Source organism: Podarcis muralis, chromosome 8 (genome assembly GCF_964188315.1).
Source record: "Podarcis muralis chromosome 8, rPodMur119.hap1.1, whole genome shotgun sequence".
Lineage (NCBI taxonomy): Eukaryota > Metazoa > Chordata > Lepidosauria > Squamata > Lacertidae > Podarcis > Podarcis muralis.
The window spans coordinates 29,521,700-29,543,852 of NC_135662.1; the positions used below are offsets into that span (position 1 = coordinate 29,521,700).

Consider the following 22,153-nt stretch of genomic DNA (forward strand, 5'->3'; position numbering starts at 1 on the left):
ACTAGGCAGTGAAGTCTCCTACTCCATGCATGAAGCTGTAGGCCTGTGCCTGCTTACCTGGAAGTAAGTCCTGTGGAATTCAATGAGGTTTACTTTTAAGTAGACACAGCATTGGATTGTGCTGTTAAGGAATCTTTAGTGGATTGGAGGATCAGTATAGTCTGCCCAGTCAGTTATTATTAGAGCTTTTTCCCACTAAAGGAAGACTTCAGATTGGATGGTAGATAGTTGCACATGGTTGTAATCCACCCTGGCTGCATTTTTTGTGGCAGAACATACACAGAAAAGGATATACCAAGAACTCTGGCCACAAGTTTCAATATAAGGAATAATTCCTACTCGAGAGTTGAAAAGAAAAACGTGTATATTCTGCTAAGAATAACAGTTTGAAGCTAATAGTAAATTTAAACACAACGTGTAAGTACGATAGTTTTAAGGTAATAGTAAATTTAGATACAACGTTTAAGTGCAGAAATAATGTTGCTGCAGCTCAAGATAGAGCGGAAGATTAATAGAACTTACACAGAAGCAGACCTACTTCTCATTTATTGGTTCCTCTGCAGTAGGAAACACTGTTCCTAAATTTCAGTGACTTACCATTTACAAAAACAAAAAGTACCTGAGGCAAAACACATCCCAAGAAAACCAACAGAATCTTACAAATGAGCTGGTTTTGTGGTGAGGTTTTGTGGGTATGGTACTTCACACAAAGTTCACATACTGAGTAAAAAGATGTTCTAAGCAATTAAGACACCCCCCCCCCATTTATTTATTTAATCCATTAGTAACATTTATTACAAAAAAACCCATACACACACATAAATATGTATATATGAAAAAAAATAACATGAGTTCACATTTTCCTATCTTTAAACCAAAGCCAATAATGAATATAGTCTACAGATTGTACCCACCTTTCCTTTTCCAACTGGCTCATTTATTATAATTTTCATTTTTGACAACTTCCAAAGGCTCCATACTTTCTTTTTAAAGAATGTATGGGTTGCCTTATCTGAAAATACTTAAAGGAACAAAATACTTTGAGGAACAAAAGGAACAAAAGGTAACAGTCTCTCTCTTAGTTGTTCAAATGAAATGATCTCATTATTAACATGCAAAAAGTCTTGCAGAGTTTAGCAACCTTACATTTCCCATTCTCTCATATCTCCCAGGATCTCATTTCGTCTTCATTTGAGTCTTATATTACATGATGCACAAGGAGAGAATTCTGGGGAAGCTTTACCTTTAGGTCTTAGCCATACATTACAAAATGATTGTGGCACATGGATTTTGTATTTCTTATTGTGTTTATAGCCCATCTTTTCCTCCAAGGAGGTCAGTGTGGCATACATGCTTCTCCCCCTTCTCACTGAATCCCCACAACAACCCTGTGAGGTAAATTAGGCTAAGAGGCAGTGACTGACTGAAGGGCACGCAATGAGCTTCATGGCCATGTGAGGATTTGAACAATTGATTCCCTTCCCCTGCACCACCCTGAATTAAATTGTTCAAACTCAGATATGAATTAACATTTTCAGATTGTTCAATTTTATCAGATTTCATCTACCCCATGCCATTTTCCAAGAAAGTGAAGCAGATAAGGCCCTTTTCCTGACACATTACATGTGATTTATTCTGGAACAATTTAGCAAGCTGAGGTACCTTGAATTCAGTTTGGGGCAGAAAAACACCCCCTAAGACTATCTGTGTTGGTTTCTTAGCTTCCATTTTAAAACCAAGTGAAGCAGATTAAAGTGTTCTTCTCCTGATGCTTTCGTTTGGGACATTCTCATGTCTCAAGATACATTGGAAGTCAGCTTAGGGTCAAAAACTGCCCCATAAAATTTTCTGTGTCTTGCTTTTAGTATTCCTGAATGATGGTGAGCCAGAGATGCAACCAACTTTTCACATGCAAGTAGCAAGACCATGTCTATCAGCATATTTCGAAAGATTTGCCCTGCTGAATCACTTGACCTACATGTGAGGTCAAGAGGCTCCAGATTATCTTGACAGGCTTATTGCTTTCATAAACTCAGGCTATGTGGTAATAATAATCTGCTTGTCTTTTCCCCTACATTACTCATCGCAACAGATGACTCTGTGGTGCGCCAGATCTTGCTTTCATTTGAGTTCTGCTACTTATAGTCTACAAAGAAATTGCATGAAGTTTTGCCTATTTGTCACTCTTTTTCTTAAGCTATCACTGCACCACAAGAAGAATAATTGAAAATCGAGTAACTTTGGGTCACAATGAGGCTGTAGACACTTTCCTTAGGTAAAGGTAAAGGTACCCCTGCCCGTACGGGCCAGTCTTGCCAGACTCTAGGGTTGTGCGCTCATCTCACTCTATAGGCCGGGAGCCAGCGCTGTCCGCAGACACTTCCGGGTCACGTGGCCAGCGTGACAAGCTGCATCTGGCGAGCCAGCGCAGCACACGGAACGCCGTTTACCTTCCCGCTGGTAAGCGGTCCCTATTTATCTACTTGCACCCGAAGGTGCTTTCGAACTGCTAGGTTGGCAGGTGCTGGGACCGAACGACGGGAGCGCACCCCGCCGCGGGGATTCAAACCGCCGACCTTTCGATCGGCAAGTCCAAGGCGCTGAGGCTTTAACCCACAGCGCCACCCGTGTCCCTGACACTTTCCTTACTATTCAACAACCATTCCTTTCACCTTTGTAGTCAGGAATATTCTCCACACCTTGATTGTCTTTGTGATTCAATACAAAAATTATTGGAGCTGCTTGAAACAAAGGTGTTCACCTACACTGCAGTTTTTGTGGGGCAGTCACCCTGGCAGCCCCTGCCCTGGCCAAGTATGGGTTCAAAACAATAAAGACCAAGAGATATGTATGGATGAAAACTTGGCCACAACTTTATTGACTGACAGACCTGGGTGGTGCTGGCATTGGGTTAGGATCTGTAGGCTAAAGGACTTCCAACCTGATGTGCTGCCATCATATCGCACGCCTGTCAGGGCATCCACTGGTCATTAATTGGCATCAGTGTCCCAGCATGGCAGATAACTATGCAACTTGGACCACTGGTATCTTGAGATAGCTACTGGACAGCCTGACCCACCCAAGCTAGGGGCAGGGGCTGTTCACCTTTCATGACCCCTTCAGGGTTCCCCCACCTTTAAACTTCTACCCTTCCCAATGGAGATGAGATGCCTAACAGTTGCTACCTACTGAATGAAAGGTGAAAACCCCTTAACCTAATACCAGCTGTGGTTGGGAGTAAAATGCCTTTCTGGCCCTGTTAACCAGTAGCTACTGCACTCCCCAGAGTCTCTAAACTAGGAATGGAAGGGCTAGAAAAGTTTCCCCTCTTTCACTTAAGGAGGAAGGAGGTTGGGCAAGATGGCAACCTGTGTTTTAAAAATAGGTACAGTGGTACCTCAGATTAAGTACTTAATTCGTTCCGGAGGTCCGTTCTTAACCTGAAACTGTTCTTAACCTGAAGCACCACTTTAGCTAATGGGGCCTCCTGCTGCTGCCGCGCCCCCGGAGCACAATTTCTGTTCTTATCTTGAAGCAAAGTTCTTAACCTGAAGCACTATTTCTGAGTTAGCGGAGTCTGTAACCTGAAGCGTATGTAACCTGAAGCGTATGTAATCCGAGGTACCACTGTACTACCCTACCCCGAGATTTCACAGGTCCACACTGAGATCTCACACGAAAATTGCCCTTCTTCCTCAACCATGGTGGCTGCTACCTCACTCCACAAATTGGCTACCACCATCAACAGACTCACCAGCCTGTGAGTTCCACACTCTTTCTGGATTATCTGATCAAAACTCCTAGTTTTCAGTAGCACGTATATTTGATGACATCCTGCCCTGCTTCTCTACCTTAAATTTTTCTTCTTCCATCACATCCTGTATCTCCTGGTATCTCTATCTAGATGCTTCTAGGGCAGGTGTAGGGAACTACAATTCCCATCACCCCTGGCCACTGGCTATGTTTGCTGGGGATGATGGATGTTGTCATTCAGCAACATCTGGAGGGCCAAAGGTTCCCTACACCTGCTCTAAAGGTGGGAATCCGCCCTCACATTTTTAGTAAAGAACCACATACATGGATTAAGCAATAATAATAATAATGGCTATGAAAAAAAAGTTAATTTACTATCCTTTTTCAAACTCCTCTCCATTTTTGATACTTGTGAACAGATGTATCTTAAGAGAATAGCATTCCTAGTCTCCTACCATATTTGTGTGTGTGTGTGTGTAATTGTATGGAGAAATATAGTTGGGTGTTAACAATAAGTACACTGAAGACACCTTGCTCTAAATCTAACCCAACACCTTGATGCTAAACAACATCAGGAACAAGATTGGAACTATCAGACCCCATAGCATATTTTCCAGGGGGCTGGTAGACATTGTCATTCCCTGCAATGCTACTCTCTGGTCAGGTATCATGCAAGTACGAATAGAACCATTGAACAACTGTGCCCCCAACTCCCATCCCAATGAGATGGTCCAGGATGATACCAGGTTAATGAAAGAGTAATAGGGTCACTCACATATCTTTTATCTCTTGATAAAGGTCATCCAACAGGGTGAATAAGGCTGAGTCAGTCTCCAAGGCAGGTTGGAACTCAACAGTAATAGATGCAACCAGGATCCCCCAAGTCCTGTTACAGTTGGACTACTATTACCCTTCCAATCACCTTGCTCCAAAAGGGCGTGTTAGCATGTGGATGGGAGTTGTCTAAAACCATGTCGTTTGAAATGAGTTTTTCAGAAGTAGTAAAACTACTGCCTCCTCAAGGATGGCCCGACTCCCCTGTGTAAAGAACATTTCATACTCCCAATTATTTCTTGTGGCCAGCACAAAATTCTCTACATCTTGAACAAAAGGCCTCTGCTCTGCTCTTGAAAACATGCAAACTGCTAGTCATACCCATAACACCCTCCTGAAAACCAAATATTGTTCTCCACAGTGGCTTTGTGCCGGATCTTCCTTCCAGCATAATAACAGCAAGATCACGTTCTAGTCCTAACTATTCTGCTTTATGACAATAGTGGAGGAGTTGGTGGCAGGCGCAATGTTGCTAGTCTTGGGACCAGCATGAATTGCTTGGAACAAAATGCCCATTGTTTGGCCTCTGACGTTGTCGCTTTGCATTGGGTGGCCTTGAACGCTACACATCCTGGGACTCTCTTAAAAAGATGCCATTGAGATGCGTGTGGCTCACACAATCCTTCTGCCTCCTACTGAGAACTCTTCCTGTCACTTCCTTTCTCCTGAGGAAACACTGTCTAGCAAGCCCTGCATAATGTGCAACAAGTTTGTGGGAAGCTGGAAACTTGTCTCTAGTGAAAACTTTGATGACTACATGAAAGAACTGGGTGAGATTTGATTTGGATATTGGTATACTGCTGCCATCGCTGTACATTTCAGTGATGTCTTCTTTTGGTACCTATTGCTTTTCACTCAGATCATTAAACTTTTTTCTTAAGCATCTTGAAAAGGAAGCTGAACAAGAGAAATTATTCATTTCTTCTGTCTTACTAACCATGCTCAGATTCTGTCCTTTCCTTTCATTGTTGTCTTGCATGTTGTGAAATTGCATCTGTTAGTGATGGCCTGGTGTTTTTCAGAGCCCAGTTTTGTATCATGAATTATGTTTTCCTTCCGCAGAAATATTGGGTATCATATAGTGTCCCATATTCTTTTAGGGTTTGTTTCTTTTAATTACAGATGGGGAAGAAATTCTGTTTCACTTGCATTCAAAGGTGAACCTACCTAATTTGCACTTTCCGAAACAATATGAAAACAAAAACACAGCTATCTTTCAGAATTCACATTTAACTGAATTTTGTAATGCAAGTACGTAGCCGTGGTTCTGCATACAAAGATGTGTATGCTTGATCAATGTGTCTATAAACTTATTAGTGAAAAAAGCATACGAAATGCATCATTTGCCCCCCAAAAAATGTGTATAGCAGTGTATAAAGATAGAATTGCCCTAAAATGCTAATATAGTTTCAAGAATGCTGACTTGATATGTTGTAGGATCAGTACATTTGTTAGGCAGTACACTACCAGGTTGCAGTTCAAACAGTTAAAATGCACAATGAAAATTTCATTTCTTAAATGGAGGTTTTTTGGGGGAGGGCTGATTAATACATATGTATGTATTCATCAAGAAATGCCTGCAGCACTAACAGTGAAATCTTAAACACATCTACTTAGAAGTTCAATGAGTTCAGTAAGACTTATCCCCTGGTAAGTGAATGCAAGATTGCAGCATTAAGGGATAATTTGTATCTGTGAATGAACTATTACAGACCCCCCAAAAAGCACTACACAGAGATCACTTGATATCACCTCAAATGCATTATTTATCAATGGAGTTAGTCCACATATTCAGATGTGAGTCTTCAGATACTGAGTACTCAAAAGAGAAACCAAGGCTTGTATATTTATGCCTGAATTGCTTCTGTGTATAGGGGATATGTGATATAAGGTAGTCCTGTCTTCACTGGTCTTCTATTCAATCCAGTATTGCATTTTGTGTCATATTGACTTTTGCATTTAAACACACCAGTGTGGTTGACAGATGTTCCCCTTTGTCTTTAAGATAATTTGCTAATCCCTAATAATCTTCCCATTCAAATATAGTTTGGGGAGAACATGGGCAATCAATAATTCTACCACTCTCCACTAATACTGTAATTCTCTCCAGCTGACATTCCTTTTTTTCACTTAAAGTTTTCAGATGTATTTTGGAGGCCGGGGAATGTGTAACGTATGCAATGCCCAATGGGGTATAATGTTCTTTATCTGGTTTGTAGGGGTGGGGTTGGCCACCAGAAAACTTGGCAGCTTGGCCAAACCCAAAGTCATCATCAGCATGAAGGGTGATGAAGTAACAATCAGAACTGAAAGCACCTTCAAAAATACACAGATCACTTTCAAGTTGGGGCAGGAATTTCAAGAAACCACTGCAGATGACAGGAAAACAAAGGTGAGAGATAGCTTCCCCCTCAACTTTCTTCCTTTTAACAGCGCTGTAACAGCTTCAGTTCAGTTTTGACAGAAACCAAGATAACTTGATATGTGGGATACAGATAGCGCAGGACTTGTTAACATTACACTTGTTCCAAGTCTTCAAGTGTTGAGAAGTTCCTTCCAGGAGAACAGCACTTACCCAGGTTTCCTTCTCTGTCAGATATCACTGGAGGCTTCTTTTTTTCCTAATATGTTCTGCCAACTTACATATATACAGGTCAAGCACCAGTGGAGAAACACAAACACTCCAACAGACAACCAGATATTGCAGGAGACAGCCAACACCCCAAAACACTGTTAGCTCACAAAGTCCAACACTCAGTTCTCTCAGAGTAAACTCAGCTTGGCATTTCTTCTTTCTAGTACATTTTTTTAAATAAAAAGAGTTGTCGTCATCATAGACCAAAGTCAGTTATGTTCATTCGTTTTAGTGCATCTACTCTAAGTATGACTAAGTATTTAATATAACTTGATTACTAACATTTAAATAGGAATTCAGTGCGCTCATTGTAGTGGGGGTGTATGGGGTGCTAGGAGACAGGTAGTATCTCTAGTGGGGGGGCACACACATTATTCTCCTTTTGAGGTAGTTTGTCCATCTTTGATCCCCACCTTGCACTCAGCTCTCACCTGTGGCTCCTAGAAGCTGTTACTATGAGACAGCAGCCACACCCCAGGAAATGACTTTGACTGGCCAAGGTCAATGGGTCTCAAATCTTCAGTGAGTTAGGGACTTCCCCCTGTATGTGAAGATAGGCTCAGGCAGATTCAGCGGATGAGACCAATAGTGCATCCAATGGTCAAGATGACAGTTTCTATATGTGCTATAGATAGAAATGATGAGAACTTCTGTACACACTGCCCAGGCTTGCACCCCAAGGAAGTCACTTTGATGCTGCTAATGCAGTGATCTGACTTCACTCCCAGAGACATACTCCGTTGTCTCTTGAGACAACAAGTGACACCAGGTGAGCTGTGCACCCACTCAGTCTGCTCTTGCGGTACTAACTGTTGATCAGCAACTTCTTTCCTTTGTTCCTTTCTTCTGGTTCTTATCTTGAAAGTGAACTTGGACCAGACAGTCCTTCAAATTGGAGATGCCTTCAACCTCCCCTGTTCCTGTCCTGGCTCCACCTATGTAACTTATGCTTCAGCTTTGCTGAAGCTAAACAGGTGTCAGTCCAATAAGTTGCTTGGACAGAGATCACCAGGAGCTTCATTTACAAGAAGGATATAATAAAACTACTACTACTACTATGATGATTATTAGAAAGAAATACAAGTGCTGTTGAGATATAATCATATGCTACTTGAATAAAAAGGATGTATATGACTGCCCCCCCCCCCCGTAAATGGCATTCCAAGTTTGACTTGATATTTGCAGAAATAATAAACAAGTAGTCACATTTTTATCCCTCCCCCCTTTGTTTCTCCAGACTGTTGTAACCTTAGAAAAAGGTGCATTGGTTCAAATGCAGAAGTGGAATGGCAAAGAATCAACAATAAGGAGGAAACTAGTTGATGGAAAAATGGTGGTGGTAAGTTACTGTTTTAAATTACATAATACGGGACCCATTCTAGGCAGTTTTCAATCACATTGATTTCAGTGAGAAATCTATAACCATGTTATTAGCTTTCTCATTGTAATAGTGGGATTTGAAGGATTGTGCCCAACATTTTTGAAGGGCATTTTTGCCAGTTTTGAATGGCAAGCCTCCAATCACTGTTATAATTTCTAGAAAGGGCAGACTTCAAGGGCCTGTTTAAAACAGATTACACAGTTTTAAAACTACTTTGTAGCTAAGGGGAAAGTACACTTGAATTAGATTTAGCAATGGTTCAAGAATGGCTGGATTTCATCTTGTTTTTCTCCACTTGTATGCCCAGTTTAATGCAAATGCCAACCTTGATGAAGGTTAGGGGTTTCAAGGTTGTGCATGTGGCTTTGGCTTAAACATAATCAGGTTTAAGGTTTTCAAGTAGTTGCCACCACATAACCATCTGCCAGTGCTCAGGGATCAGGAGCCAAGCAAGGAACCAAATTGTTCCCCATCTGCCATACACATTATGGAAAGTATTTCATGACTGCATGTAATGTATTTACAACAGTATTTTTTAAATGACTGCATGCAAGGCTGGGGTGTGTGTTTCAATTTGAGGTGTGTGCAAGCCCCACAAGTAACTGCTAGGGATGAAAGGTCGGTACAAAGCCAATTGTGGGATAGAGAAGTATGCACAAGCAAAAACTGGATACTAGCCACACCACATAGTGCAAGTTATAATTAGTCAAGATGTTTCGATAGTGTTAAAATAAAGATGCATTTCCCAGGTGGACTGTTTTCCTTCCCATGTGTAATTATCTTCAAGCATTGGTTGATAGTGTAATGCAAGGCTGGGAAACTTGTGGCACTCCAGATGTTGCTGAACTCCATCTACCATGTTCCCTGGCCACTGAGCATGCTTGCTGGGGCTGATGGGAGTTGTAGTTCAGCAATATCTAGAAGACCACAGGTTCTCCACTCCTGATGTAATGTCATTTCACTAGGCTTTATACAAGCGTAACCCACATGTCCAATGTTATTTTTGATTTTTCAGGAATGCACCATGAAGGGTGTCACCTGCACAAGAGTCTATGAGAAGATGTGAGGAATCTCCAAGCCCCTACTCAACTGAATCTAGTTTGTCCAATCCACATTATTTCTGTGGGGAAGCGGTGGAGCTAAACATCATGCCCTTTCCCCCCTCAATTCATTTTACTATAGAGCAACTAAGCTGTAAACATAGATTTAGAAACGGCTGTGTAAGCAAATGTGGAAGTATTTGCGATTCAATAAATGCTTACCTCTATCCGACCCATGAATGTATTATTTTACTGCATAGAATGTGCTAGACAGAAGTGAGTCTCTCTGTGTGAAAAGAAATCAATTCTCTTAGGCCAGAGGGCAGATAAATGAAAGAAAATCTCATACATAGGGTGAATTCTGGAGAAAAAACACCTGGCTAATAAATGAAAGCTTATTCAGTTACTCAGGCTTCAACTGGGGCTAGAAAATAAATTGTAGAATACAGATAGCTTCTAGAACTATTTTTTCACCTCCACCCAGAAATATCACTTCATTCTGTTGAATGCCAGGCACATTAATTTAAGCATACCTGAACTGCATAACATATTATTTAATTAAAAAAAAATCCTTCCAGCAGCACCTTAGAGACCAACTAAGTTTGTTATTTGTATGAGCTTTTGTGTGCATGCACACTTCTTCAGATACATGCACACGAAAGCTCATACCAATAACAAACTTAGTTGGTCTCAAAGGTGCTACTGGAAGGATTTTTCAAATTTTGTTTTGACTACGGCAGACCAACACGGCTACCTACCTGTAACTAAGACTATGTTATTTAATGAAAATGTAGTTTGGTTTGTTACTTTGCCACCGAATTCAAATCAATAAATGAAGGCAGCACATCACAGTGCGGAGAAAAACACTGACAATGTCCTCAAGAGAGCCAGCACCAAACATTGTACCAACTGCTGGAGCAATTCCCATTCTCCTCAGAATCTGACCATCCCTGCTATGACACCTCCATGGGACTCATGACACACGAAACACATGTCTTGAAGAATCTTGAGTTACAGAATGTCATTAAAACTGGGGGGGGGGGGGTTGTGCCAAAGTATTAACAGAAAAGATGGGTTTTGAGGAGGGATTGGAAGTAAGTAAGAGAAGTGGTATCACATGGCTGTTCTGGGAGTTAGTACCAATAGGGCAGCAGGGGAGAAAGGGCAGAGTCTTTTGAGGCAGCTTGTTTGAAAAATATTTACTTATTATAAAGTGTCATATCCAAAGGTGTTGCTCAGCTGATGCAAAGTCTTCTGGTAGTGGAAAGGGAAAGGAAGCAATTACTTGCAAATTCCTCCCTGTACCCCCGTGTCCACTAAAACTGTTCCAGGGAAATGGGGGAACCTCCTGAGGAGATGCAGTGGAGCTTGGTAGGATTGCTGGAAAGGGCCCACCTCCACTGACAAAAAGACTTTAACATCAGCTGAGAGCCAGTGTGGTGTAGTGGTTAAGAGCAGTGGACTCGTAATCTGGGGATGCGTAATCAATTCCCCACTCCTTCACGTGCAGCTGCTGGGTGACCTTGGGCTAGTCACACTTCTCTGAAGTCTCTCAGCCTCAATCACCTCACAGAGTGTTTGTTGTGGGGAAGGAAGAGAAAGGAGAATGTTAGCCACTTTGAGTTTCCTTCGGGTAGTAATAAAGCAGGATATCAAATCCAAATTCTTCTTCTTCTTCTTCTTCTTCTTCTTCTTCTTCTTCTTCTTCTTCTTCTTCTTCTTCTTCTTCTTGCCATTCAATACAACCCAGCTTTTGTTGTTTCTCTGTGAAATATACTAAAATATACTAAAACACATAAAGATTTAAGGTTCAAAGATAAAGCCACTATTTAAAACAGAGGCAACAGAATAGCCATTTAAAATCAAACTCAACCAAGTTCTTGAAACCTTTGCCCAAGTTCTTCAAAAGCCTTCAGGTATGAACACATTTTAATGTCCTAGTGAAAAAAGAGTACAAGGGGAGGGAGTCTGCTGGACTTCTCAAGCCAGCAAATTTCACAAGGAGGGTACCACACCTGTTTTAATTGCAAGTTTCGGAACTATTTAAAACTGCATTTTAAATTATTATAGCCTGCCCTGGTACCTTAGGGTGAAGAGTGTATAATTTAAATGATGACTGACGATGATGACTGGTGGTAGTAACCCTAGTTCATAGTTCTAATGCCAGCAAATGAGAACTACCAGTTTAGGTAGGCCACAGTTGCCGATTTGAGGAGGCAGAGATAGGAAACAGGAAGAGGGTATGCAGGGCCCAGGTAGCCAGGACTCAAAAAGCAACAACCAGAACTGCTGTAGGTTGAGTTGTTCTGCCTAGTGTTTGCAGCTGAGAAAAAAATACATAGCCAAATGACAACTCCAGCAGAGACACATCCAGGGATGGGGGAGAAATTCAATTCAATTCACATTTATACGTGAGCCTATATGTAATTATCACTTTCCAAAACAATAAGTGAACTGAAACACTGGCATCCTTTGAAATCTGCACTTCTACAAAGTTTGCAATGCAGTTCTCCGACCCAGTAATGTGTACAAAAATGCATAAACCAGGGCAAAGTGTGCATTAAAATAAAAATCGTGTATTTGTGAAAATAACATACAAGAATGTGTCATAGTAGGAGGAATTGCTTTGTAAAAATGTGCATATCAGGCAAAATTGCATATTTGCATAAATTTGCACTAAAATGTTGATGAATTTTCGGGATTACTTCTAAAAATATCACAAACTTGATGTGGAAGGTGTGGAGATTATAAGATTGGAAAAATGAGAAATGGGATAACTGGAAATTGTCGGATTCACCGTCCCTGGACACTGAAAGTAGAACTGCAAGTCTTGAAACAAATAATACAGCCCTGGCATGGGCTGAATTTTGCATAGATCCGCCAAACGCACATAATCACAATATAATAATATGTGCTGCAATTCTATGCACACTTTCCAGACAGTAAACAGAGATAAATTTATTAATAACAATAGCAATAATAAAGCTTTCCAAACAGTTAGAGTTAGCTACTTTATATACCACGGCTCCCTTCTAGAAATATGCTTATAGCAGAAAGACTGTCAGTCACTTAGTTTGACAAATGGCATTTCCTAAGTGGGTGATCATTTAAAAAGAGTATTCGACTACAGCATTTAGAACTCCCTCAGAACTCATGGAAAGAATTAGGCTGTTTATCAAGAAGGAAATTCCTGCGTATCTTGCTATTTCAGTGCAAAGCAGTGCATTGGGCGACAGGTCATTGTGCTTCATATGGGAAACTAGTTGCCTGAAATTAATGATAACATAATTTGGAGTAAAGGGCAAAACATCATTAAAAAGCAATATAGTCCCAAAGGCAAGTATGGGTGGAGCTTGTCACAAAGTAGTTTGTATCATTGTGTTACACTAGAATTTTGGATGGTACATCAGCTTCTCAGCATGTTTTCCCAGAGGCAATTTACTTTCAACAATATATAATGTTATTTAAGGAAAGGGAGAGCTCATGGGATTTTGAACAGAATAGCCAAGGTTGATTTGATAGGTCAACAACTTGGCTTGGAGTCAAGCACTTTGATCCCAAAACTTGCTACCATATGTGGACAAATGTTATATAGGCTGTTTTAGGTTTTTTTTTTATTTTTAAAAAGAGGATCCAGTCTATTACTCAAAGAATGAAAAATATGTTAACTCAGTCCTTTCGTTTTCTACATGAAAAATTATCTCAGTATCAAGGAAGATACACGGCGGGACTAGAAGGTTGGCTATTTGTTCTGGGCCTCATCTTCATTATTCTAGTTTGGGAATTCAGTTTAAAACCCAAAACACAGGTTGGGTATCAGAACCAGTGCTTACTGATTTCAGAAGGATCTCCAAGGTGGCTTATGTAAAATAATGGTTTACAACAAAACTGGATACCGCTATTCCTTCCAGCATATGACATTATTCTGGTAAAAGATATCCTCTCTTTCCAACAGGGTCGCAGGTCTTTTCACTGTGAAAGGGAGGAGTCAAGAGCAGCAACTGGGGCTGATGTGCTGAGCAATGGCAGATCTTTTATTTCCTGTGTGTAGTCTACGCCTAAGAGATGGTTCAAAAATTTGACTCTTCCACACCCCGTTGGAAAATGCCCTGTGTGTGACACAGGACCAAGGGAGGTGGATACTTGGCCAGGGCCTCAGATTTTAGCAATTGGTAAGTTTTGCAGCTTGCTTATATGTGCCTCACAGCAGAATATGACTCACAAGTGTGCATGCACACGAAAGCTCATACCAAGAACTAACTTAGTTGGTCTTTAAGGTGCTACTGGAAGGAATTTTTTTTTGTTTTGACTATGGCAGACCAACACGGCTACCTATCTGTTTCTCAGCTTAGTACTGCAAATGTAATCAAATAAGAGGTAAAATATCTTTTTGGTTAATTAAAATAGAGTTTGTCCTATTAAAGAGTTTAAAATATTCATAAATATGGGTTAAAAATGATAGCATAATATTAGACCACGATGAACGTCTTCTTTCAGCTCAACTGATGATATAAACGAGCCAGTATTAGTGGCTGGTGCTGGGTCAAGTGTATGTGTTTAAAGGCAAAGAAAATGTTGCATTTTTGTGTCTTTGGTGACTTAATTTGTTTCCATGTGAGGTAATTTTTTTTAAATTTTAAATATGGTTGGAGGACCTCAAAAGCTGGAAGTAGCCTGGGTTTTTCCTGGACCTCTGAAAGGGCCTGCACACATCTTGACCAGATATGACTACAGGATCCGTGTTTGCTCCCCAGGTGTCCTTTTTGCAACACAAGGGGTGCATGCCTAAAGTCTCCCACCTCCTGCACTTTCTCTCTTTGTGCCCCATTGCCGCAGGCACTTCATCCTGGAGGCACAATAGCCAGTTCTTATTTAGAAGGTGAGAGTTCAATTTCTGGTGCAGGAAATTACTCTGTGCTCTTCAGAATACTCCCATTTGGGACCTTGTGGACAAATTGCTTTTTCAGCATCTGGGGAAAGGGTCAGAACACAAAAGGGATTTGAGATTCAGAAACAATGTGCTAAAGGGCATGTTTTGGTCTGTGGGTGTTTACTGAAACCTGGGTCTGGCAACAATCTAAGACTCTGATATGTTTTATAGATGCCACACCAACAGAAATATTGAAGCAGCGATATAGGCTAGAACCTGAATGAATTTTGATGCAAGCAGCTTGATTGTAAGAAAAACACACACCCTCAAATCAGTGTACTAAAAGCACTTTGGTATTGTATTATATATTTTCTTGATTTTCTTATTTCTTTTTCTTTTTTGTAAACTTTGCTTTTTGTAAGCTGTGGTGCATACAATTTATGAAGTAAATAAATAAACGAGCTATCTGGAAGTGACCTGAACATTAGATCTACATACACATTGACCTCTGACCAAGGCTTTTTAAAAAGAGGGCAGACAGACCCCAAATGGACCATTGTAGGTTGGGAAATGAGCAGTTCAAAAACAACATTTGGGCAGTTCCACACTTCAAGTCAGGCAAGACAGGGCTGGTGGCCAAATCCAGTCACCCCCTGTCTCCATGCCTGGGCAACTGCAGGACATGGGCAAAAAAATCAGCAGAGTCCAACTCTGTGCAGAGACCAGAGAAACACACACACACACACACACACAGAGAGAGAGAGAGAGAGAGAGAGAGAGAGAGAGAGAGAGAGAGAGAGAGAGGCAGCAGGATTCTTCATTAAGAGTTTTACTGAGGCTTAAAGCATACAGGAACTTACTGGATCTCCAGTAAGGCAAAATCTTCGCTCGAAAGTGCATCATCCAGTTGCAGAAGCAAAAACACAGAAAGAGAGAAAGGAGGATAAGGAAGGATAAGGAACTGCACTCAGCGCCAGGTTTATATCACTCTGTCTCTGAGCACTGACCTTGAATTCCCACATGACTCACAGGAAAACACCAGCTGTGGGCACGCTTTGTCAAGAAAGTACAGTACCAGAATGTTCTAGGAAATTAAGGAAGCTTCTGCACCCATAAAACGTCCATCCCTGGCAAAGTAGTATTATGTTTTCTGTGATGCAGAAAGTAACTGATAAGGATGTGAAAAGTAACTTTTTTTTTCTTTTTTTTCCATTTAATTTTTATTACTTACTTCAAAAAGAACAATAGCCAGAAAACATATATACACACACATAAACACATAAACATAAGACTACACAATCATACACCAATAAAGAAAGCAAAAATAAAAATAGAAAGTATATATACAGAAACTTAATTTTCACATTTACTCCTTGTTGGATTATCGCTTTCCGGACTTCCTTTAGCTTTCCCGACAATCATTCGAAGTGATACTTTGAGTTACACATTTCCTAGTATATATTGTCATTATGCTTTTTTGTATATATTTCCTGATATATACCGTTCTTATACCTTGTTTGTACTCCCATTAAGTTCAAACAATAACCCATACTCTATTACAGTGCATCTCTAAATCCCTTTAGCGTTATTTTCCTTTGACTGATAAGTTCCAGATAATCTACATATTTACCCCAGTCCTTGGTAAATTTTTGGGCTCTTGTGTATCTTACTTTGCCTGTAAGTCTGTCCATTTCCATATAATCTAGTAGTTTAAATCTCCACTCGTCTACCGTTGGTGTTTCCTGTCTTTTCCACATCTGGGCCAGCATTACTCTTGCTGCTGTAACTGCATAGTACACTAGTTTACAATCTTCTTTTTTTATCTCATGGCCTAACATACCTAATAAGAAGAGTTCTGCCTTCTTTGAGAACGTATATTTTAAGATCTTCTTTAATTCTATATAAATTTTCTCCCAGAACTGCTTCACTTTTCCGCACTCCCACCACATATGATGGAAAGAGCCATCACTAACCCTACATTTCCAGCACTTGTTATCCACCTTGTACATCTTTGATAGTTTCATAGGTGTTAAATACCATCTATAGAACATCTTCAATACGTTCTCCTTTATCATTGTACATGCCGTGAAATTTAATCCTTCTTTCCAAAGTCTCTCCCAGTCTTCAAATAGTATACTGTGCCCTACGTCTTGTGCCCAGCGAATCATCACACATTTGACCTCCTCGTCTCCTAGACTCCAGTCTAACAGTATCCTATACATTTTCGAAACAATTTTCTCTTCTTTGTTTATAATCTCTGTCTGAAACTTGGATTCCCTCTCTTCATAACCTCTTTCTTTAAGATCTTTTCTAAACATCTGGTTCACCTGGAGATGGTGTAACCAGTCGTAGACATACTCTTTAACCTGCTCGTATGGTCGGACCTTCCATTTACCCTCTTCTTTAATTATTAGTTGATTATATCTTACCCAGTTACTTCTCATATTTATATTCTTTACACACATTACTTCCAGAGGTGATAGCCAATGTGGCGTTTTTGGTTCTAGCAAATTTTTATATTTTTCCCAGATTTCAATTAATGGTCCTCTAAAAATATGGTTTCCAAATCCCCTGTGAATCCTCCATTTATCCCGCCACAAATAGGCATGCCAGCCAAAGTTATTGTCGTAACCCTCCAAATCCAGTAGCTCCCTATTCTCTAACTTTACCCAATCCTTAACCCAACATAGACAGACCGCCTCATAGTATAACTTCACATCCGGCAAGGCGAAACCTCCCCTTTCTTTTATATCTGTTAATAATTTAAACTGAGTCCTAGGTTTCTTTCCCTGCCAGATGTATCTCGAAAGCACTCGTTGCCACTCTTTAAAAATTCAACTTCCTTTAATTATAGGGATAGTTTGAAACAAAAACATCAACCTGGGTAGAACATTCATCTTGATTGTGTTAATCCTCCCCCAAAATGACAGTCTCAACCTTCCCCAGATTTCCAGGTCTTTTTTTATTTCCCTCCACGTCGGTTCATAATTATTTTTGAATAGGTCTATGTTCTTAGGTGTTATCCAAATACCGAGGTATTTCACTTTTTTGACTACCTCTATTTGTGTTTGCTGTTGAATTATTTCCATTAATTTCTGATCCAGGTTTTTGCTTATTATTTTTGTTTTACTCTTATTTAATTTGAACCCTGCCACCTCTCCGAACTCCTCTAGCTCCTTTAATATTTCTCCCGTTGCTGTTATTGGTTCCTCTGTCATTATTACAACATCGTCCGCATATGCTCTGATCTTATATGCATTCTGTCCTACCAACACTCCTTTTATTTTTTGATTCTGCCTTATAGAATTCAATAGGACTTCTAATGTCATTATAAACAGGAGCGGGGAGAGCGGACAGCCCTGTCTCGTTCCTTTTTTTATCTTTATCTCTTCTGTCACTATATTATTAATGATCAGTTTAGCTTTCTGATCTGTATATATGGCTTTTACTCCGTTAAAGAAATCTTTCCCCACCTCCATATGTTCTAGATTTTTCAGCATAAAGTCCCAGATGACATTATCAAATGCCTTTTCGGCGTCTACAAACATCATTATAGCCTGTTTATTAATCTTGACGGATAGGTACTCCAACATATTAATTATATTTCTTGTATTGTCTCTCATCTGCCGACCTGGGAGAAATCCTGCTTGATCTCTGTGAATAGTTTCTGATAGCAACCTCTTTAACCTTCTTGCTAGGATCCCTGCAAAAATTTTGTAATCTATATTCAGCAGAGAGATCGGTCTATAATTTTTGACCTGGTTTAAGTCCGCATCCTGCTTAGGAATGAACGTAATATATGCCTCTTTCCAGGTCTCTGGGAGTTCTCCTTTCCTTAGGATATCCATAATTTCTTTCATGGGTCTCATCAAGACATTTTTCATTTCCTTATAATAACCTGCAGTAAATCCGTCTGGACCTGGAGCTTTTCCTCTCTTTAGCTCTTTAATTACATCTTCTATTTCATCATTTCCTATTGGAGTATTTAATCGTTGTTTTTCCTCCATTGGGATTTTCTGCACCCCTTTGTCCCTCAGAAATCTTTCTATTCTCCTTGAATTGGTTCTTTCCCTATTAGAATATAGTCTTCTATAATAGTTGTGAAACTCTCTCCTAATTTCTTTAGGATCTGTTCTCTCTTCATCTCCCACCTTTATTTTATTTATTGTACTCCTTTCCTTCCTCTTTTTTATTTGCCAAGCAAGCCATTTGCCTGACTTATTTGCGAACTCGAAATTTTTTTGTCTTAATTTTTTAATGTTCCATTCCACCTCTCTATTTATTATTATGGCGAATTGAGCTTGCAGTATTTTTATTCTTTCTTTTGCTTCCTGACAGTTAGGTTTTTGAGCTAATTTTTGTTCATTTGCCATTATCTGTTTCAAAATTTCCTCTCTCCCTTTCTCTCTGTTCTTATTTTTAATTGCATTTTGCTGGATAAAGTAACCTCTTATTACTGCCTTACTTGCATCCCACACCACATTAGCTTTTGTTCCTTTACCACTGTTTTCCGTGAAGTATTGCTTTAGTCTTTCCTGCGCCCTCTCAACAATTTTTTGGTCTTCCAGAAGATAGTCCTTCAGTCTCCATCTAAAACTTCTAGGCTCTAGACTTTTTATTTCTAGCTCTATCGGATTATGATCTGAAATTACCCTTGATCTTATTTCTATTAGTTTAATTCTTGGACATAGTTCGGTTGAGATCCATATCTGGTCGATTCGTGACATGGACTGATTGGGTTCCGAATGAAAGGTGAATTGTTTATCTAGTGGATGTTTGAGACGCCAAATATCTATCAAATTACTATTATCCACCATTGAAAAAAAAGATTTTGGTAGTCTCCCGTTCTTACATCCTCCTTCTCTACACCTATCCGCTTCTAGAGATACCACCCCGTTCAGATCGCCCATTAAGACAATTTTCTGATCGGCATATTCACATATTTTCTCTTCCAGTTTATTAAAGAATTCCGACTTACTGTCATTTGGGGCATATACCCCTATTACCACCAAATTTTCTCCTTGCCAATTAATGCGGACCCCTATTATCCTACCCTCTTCGTCTTTAAATATTGTTTTAGCTTCAATCTTATTTTTAATATATAGTACCACTCCTCTCTTCTTCTCTTTATCCAATGATTCAAATTCGTTTCCCAGTCTCTTGTTAATTAATATTCTCCTGTGCCTTCTGGCTATGTGCGTTTCCTGAAGACAAATAACATCCAGATTTTTCTTTTTCAGGTATTGCTCAATTTTATTCCTCTTTTTTTTCTCATTCATCCCATTAATATTCCAACTCCAGATTTTTAACCCCATAGTTTCTAGCTCTTTCTAACCTTCCCTTATATTTTTCTTTTCTTTATAAATTCCCTGGATCCTCCTCTTCTCCCTCTGTTTCTTCGTCTGGTCCACTCCCTCCCCCTTCCTCCTCTTCTTTTGATTCTAATTCTCCTGGGACACCTCCCTCCGCTCCCCCCCTACCATTCGTCTCTACTCTTAGCTCTTTATATTTTCTCAGGAATTTCCCGGTTTCCTCCTGATTTAGTAACTTATGTTTTTTGCCTCTATATGTGAAAGATAACCCCTCCGGGAATTCCCATCTAAACTCGATTTTATTTTTCTTCAATGCTTGCACCAATGGTTTATAAGAATCTCTTCGTTTAAGTAGTCTGATTGGGATGTCTTTAAAGATAATAATATAGTTCCCCTCTATGTTCAGCCTCTTCTCCCTATTCTTTTGAAGAATCTTGTTCCTCATCTCTTTATCTTTAAATGTGATCAGGCAGTCGCCTGTGTATCTCTTTGTTCTTGTTGGGCTGATCCGCATTCTGAATGCATTCTGCACATTTTTGGCCATTTCTTCCACTGGTATACCCATCCATTCCGCCAGCTCTATTACTAATTTCTCCTTAATATTTTCATTTTGAACCTCTGGCACTGCCCTCAGCCTCAGATTAACCTCCCTCTGTCTCAATTCATTCATTGCTATAGTATCCTTCATCTCCTCCTGTGCCTTATTTAGATCCATCACTTCTGCTTTCACCTTTTCCTTTTCTCTTTTTATGTCCTTTAACTCCAATCTAGTCTTTTTTAATCCTTCTTCATTGAGCTGCGTTCTCCTAAATATTTCCTTTATCTGGCCTTTAAGTTCATTCACCGTTTCATCCATCTTTTTGTCCATTCTCCCAATCCTATTATCTACTTGCTCTAATTTATGTTCTACATTACTTTGACTCTGTTTAATTTCAGCAAGCATCTTCAAAATATCAGTCTTAAAGTCTGCTTCTTGTTTAGATCCCCTTCTGTCACCAGGTGTTCCCCCATTCGTACCCTTCTTTCCCGTATGCGACATCTCACAAATTTTCCTTTCCCCCCCCTCCCAGAGAGTATCTTCCTCCCTTATTTCTTTCTGGTATTCTGATTATCTATTTTTTCCCCCTTCACTTTCGCTATATTGACTTTCCGTCCTTACCCCTCCTGGGTTACCAGGTCTTTATACAAATCTTTCTGTTCCCTTACAGTCAGTATAGCGTTTTCCCACTTTATCCCACCAATTCTCTTCTCTCCGATCTAGTTGTCTCTCAGGCAGCTGAATAACAGGCAGCTGTTCTTCTCGCCTCCAATCAGGCTCCAATCAGGCTAATCCACGTAATTGAGCAGGAGCTCAGGTGCAATTAGTAACAATATCGCATAACAGGAAGGGAAGAGAAGAAAGGGGGAGGGAAAGTAACAAAATAACCAATCGAATGACAAATAAGGGGAAGCAGGGGGGGTAGGGGGGATAGGATAGGAAGAGGAAAGAGGGGGAGAGACCAGCCTTAAAGGAAAATTAAGCGGTTTCCATCCCAGCACTAAGTGTCTTCAGGTTCTTAAATCAAACCTTAGTTTTCTAGCGTCTCAGTTCTTTCCCAAAATCAGGTGGCCTCCAAATCTCTTTCTAAAATATATCTGTAACTTTTCTGAGAGTAACCCTATAACTTGATTCGTCAAATCTTAGTTACTCATGTGAGTCAACATTTGGCAGTCTCAGTTTTCATCCCCAATGAAGAGAGCAAAGAAAGTCAAACGTCCCGAAAGGGCAGTCAAACGCCTCAAAAAAATAATAAAATACCTCAAAAGTCAAACGTCTCAGAAGAAAAAGCAGGCACCTACGGTGGGGTGGTATCCACACTAGTCTGTTTCGCCTTCTCTTACTCTTTCCCCTTTCCCCTTTCTTCTTATCGTCGTTTTCACGCTAAGACGATTTCTAATCGCGGCGGGGCTTCTCTTCCGACTTCTCTTCCGATTTAAAATCCCTTGCGTTCTTTCATACAAAGCCGAGAAGCACTCCCCCTTTTCTCCTCCCCTCCGTTTCGCCAAGGACCCTTTACTCCTGAAAAACAATTTTTTTTTCTCTGGCCCCTCTTCTTCTCTCCTTAACAATAACAGTAACTTCAGTAGTCCAGGCTTTGCTAGAACCTGAGACTCTGACCAAACATACGCATTTCCCCTCTTGCTGCCAAAGACACTTTCCACAGACTCCACTGCTACCTTCCACAAAGCAGTCACCAACATTTCTAATACAACATGTTATTGGACGAATGCCTGTGTACTAAGAAGGGTGTGAGCTGGGTCCTGCAGGCCTGCTCTATGGTATTTGTG

At 40.2% G+C, this 22,153-nt stretch overlaps 1 protein-coding gene across 1 annotated transcript; it reads left to right on the plus strand.

Annotated features, from left to right (window-relative positions):
- The first annotated feature begins 5,189 nt into the window (after positions 1 to 5,189).
- Positions 5,190 to 9,848, plus strand: LOC114601314 (myelin P2 protein-like). Its single transcript, XM_077932890.1, has 4 exons — positions 5,190 to 5,357; positions 6,807 to 6,979; positions 8,460 to 8,561; positions 9,619 to 9,848. The coding sequence occupies exons 1-4, from the start codon at positions 5,285 to 5,287 to the stop codon at positions 9,667 to 9,669; spliced, it is 399 nt and encodes a 132-aa protein (XP_077789016.1). The 5' UTR covers positions 5,190 to 5,284; the 3' UTR covers positions 9,670 to 9,848.
- The last annotated feature ends 12,305 nt before the right edge of the window (positions 9,849 to 22,153 follow it).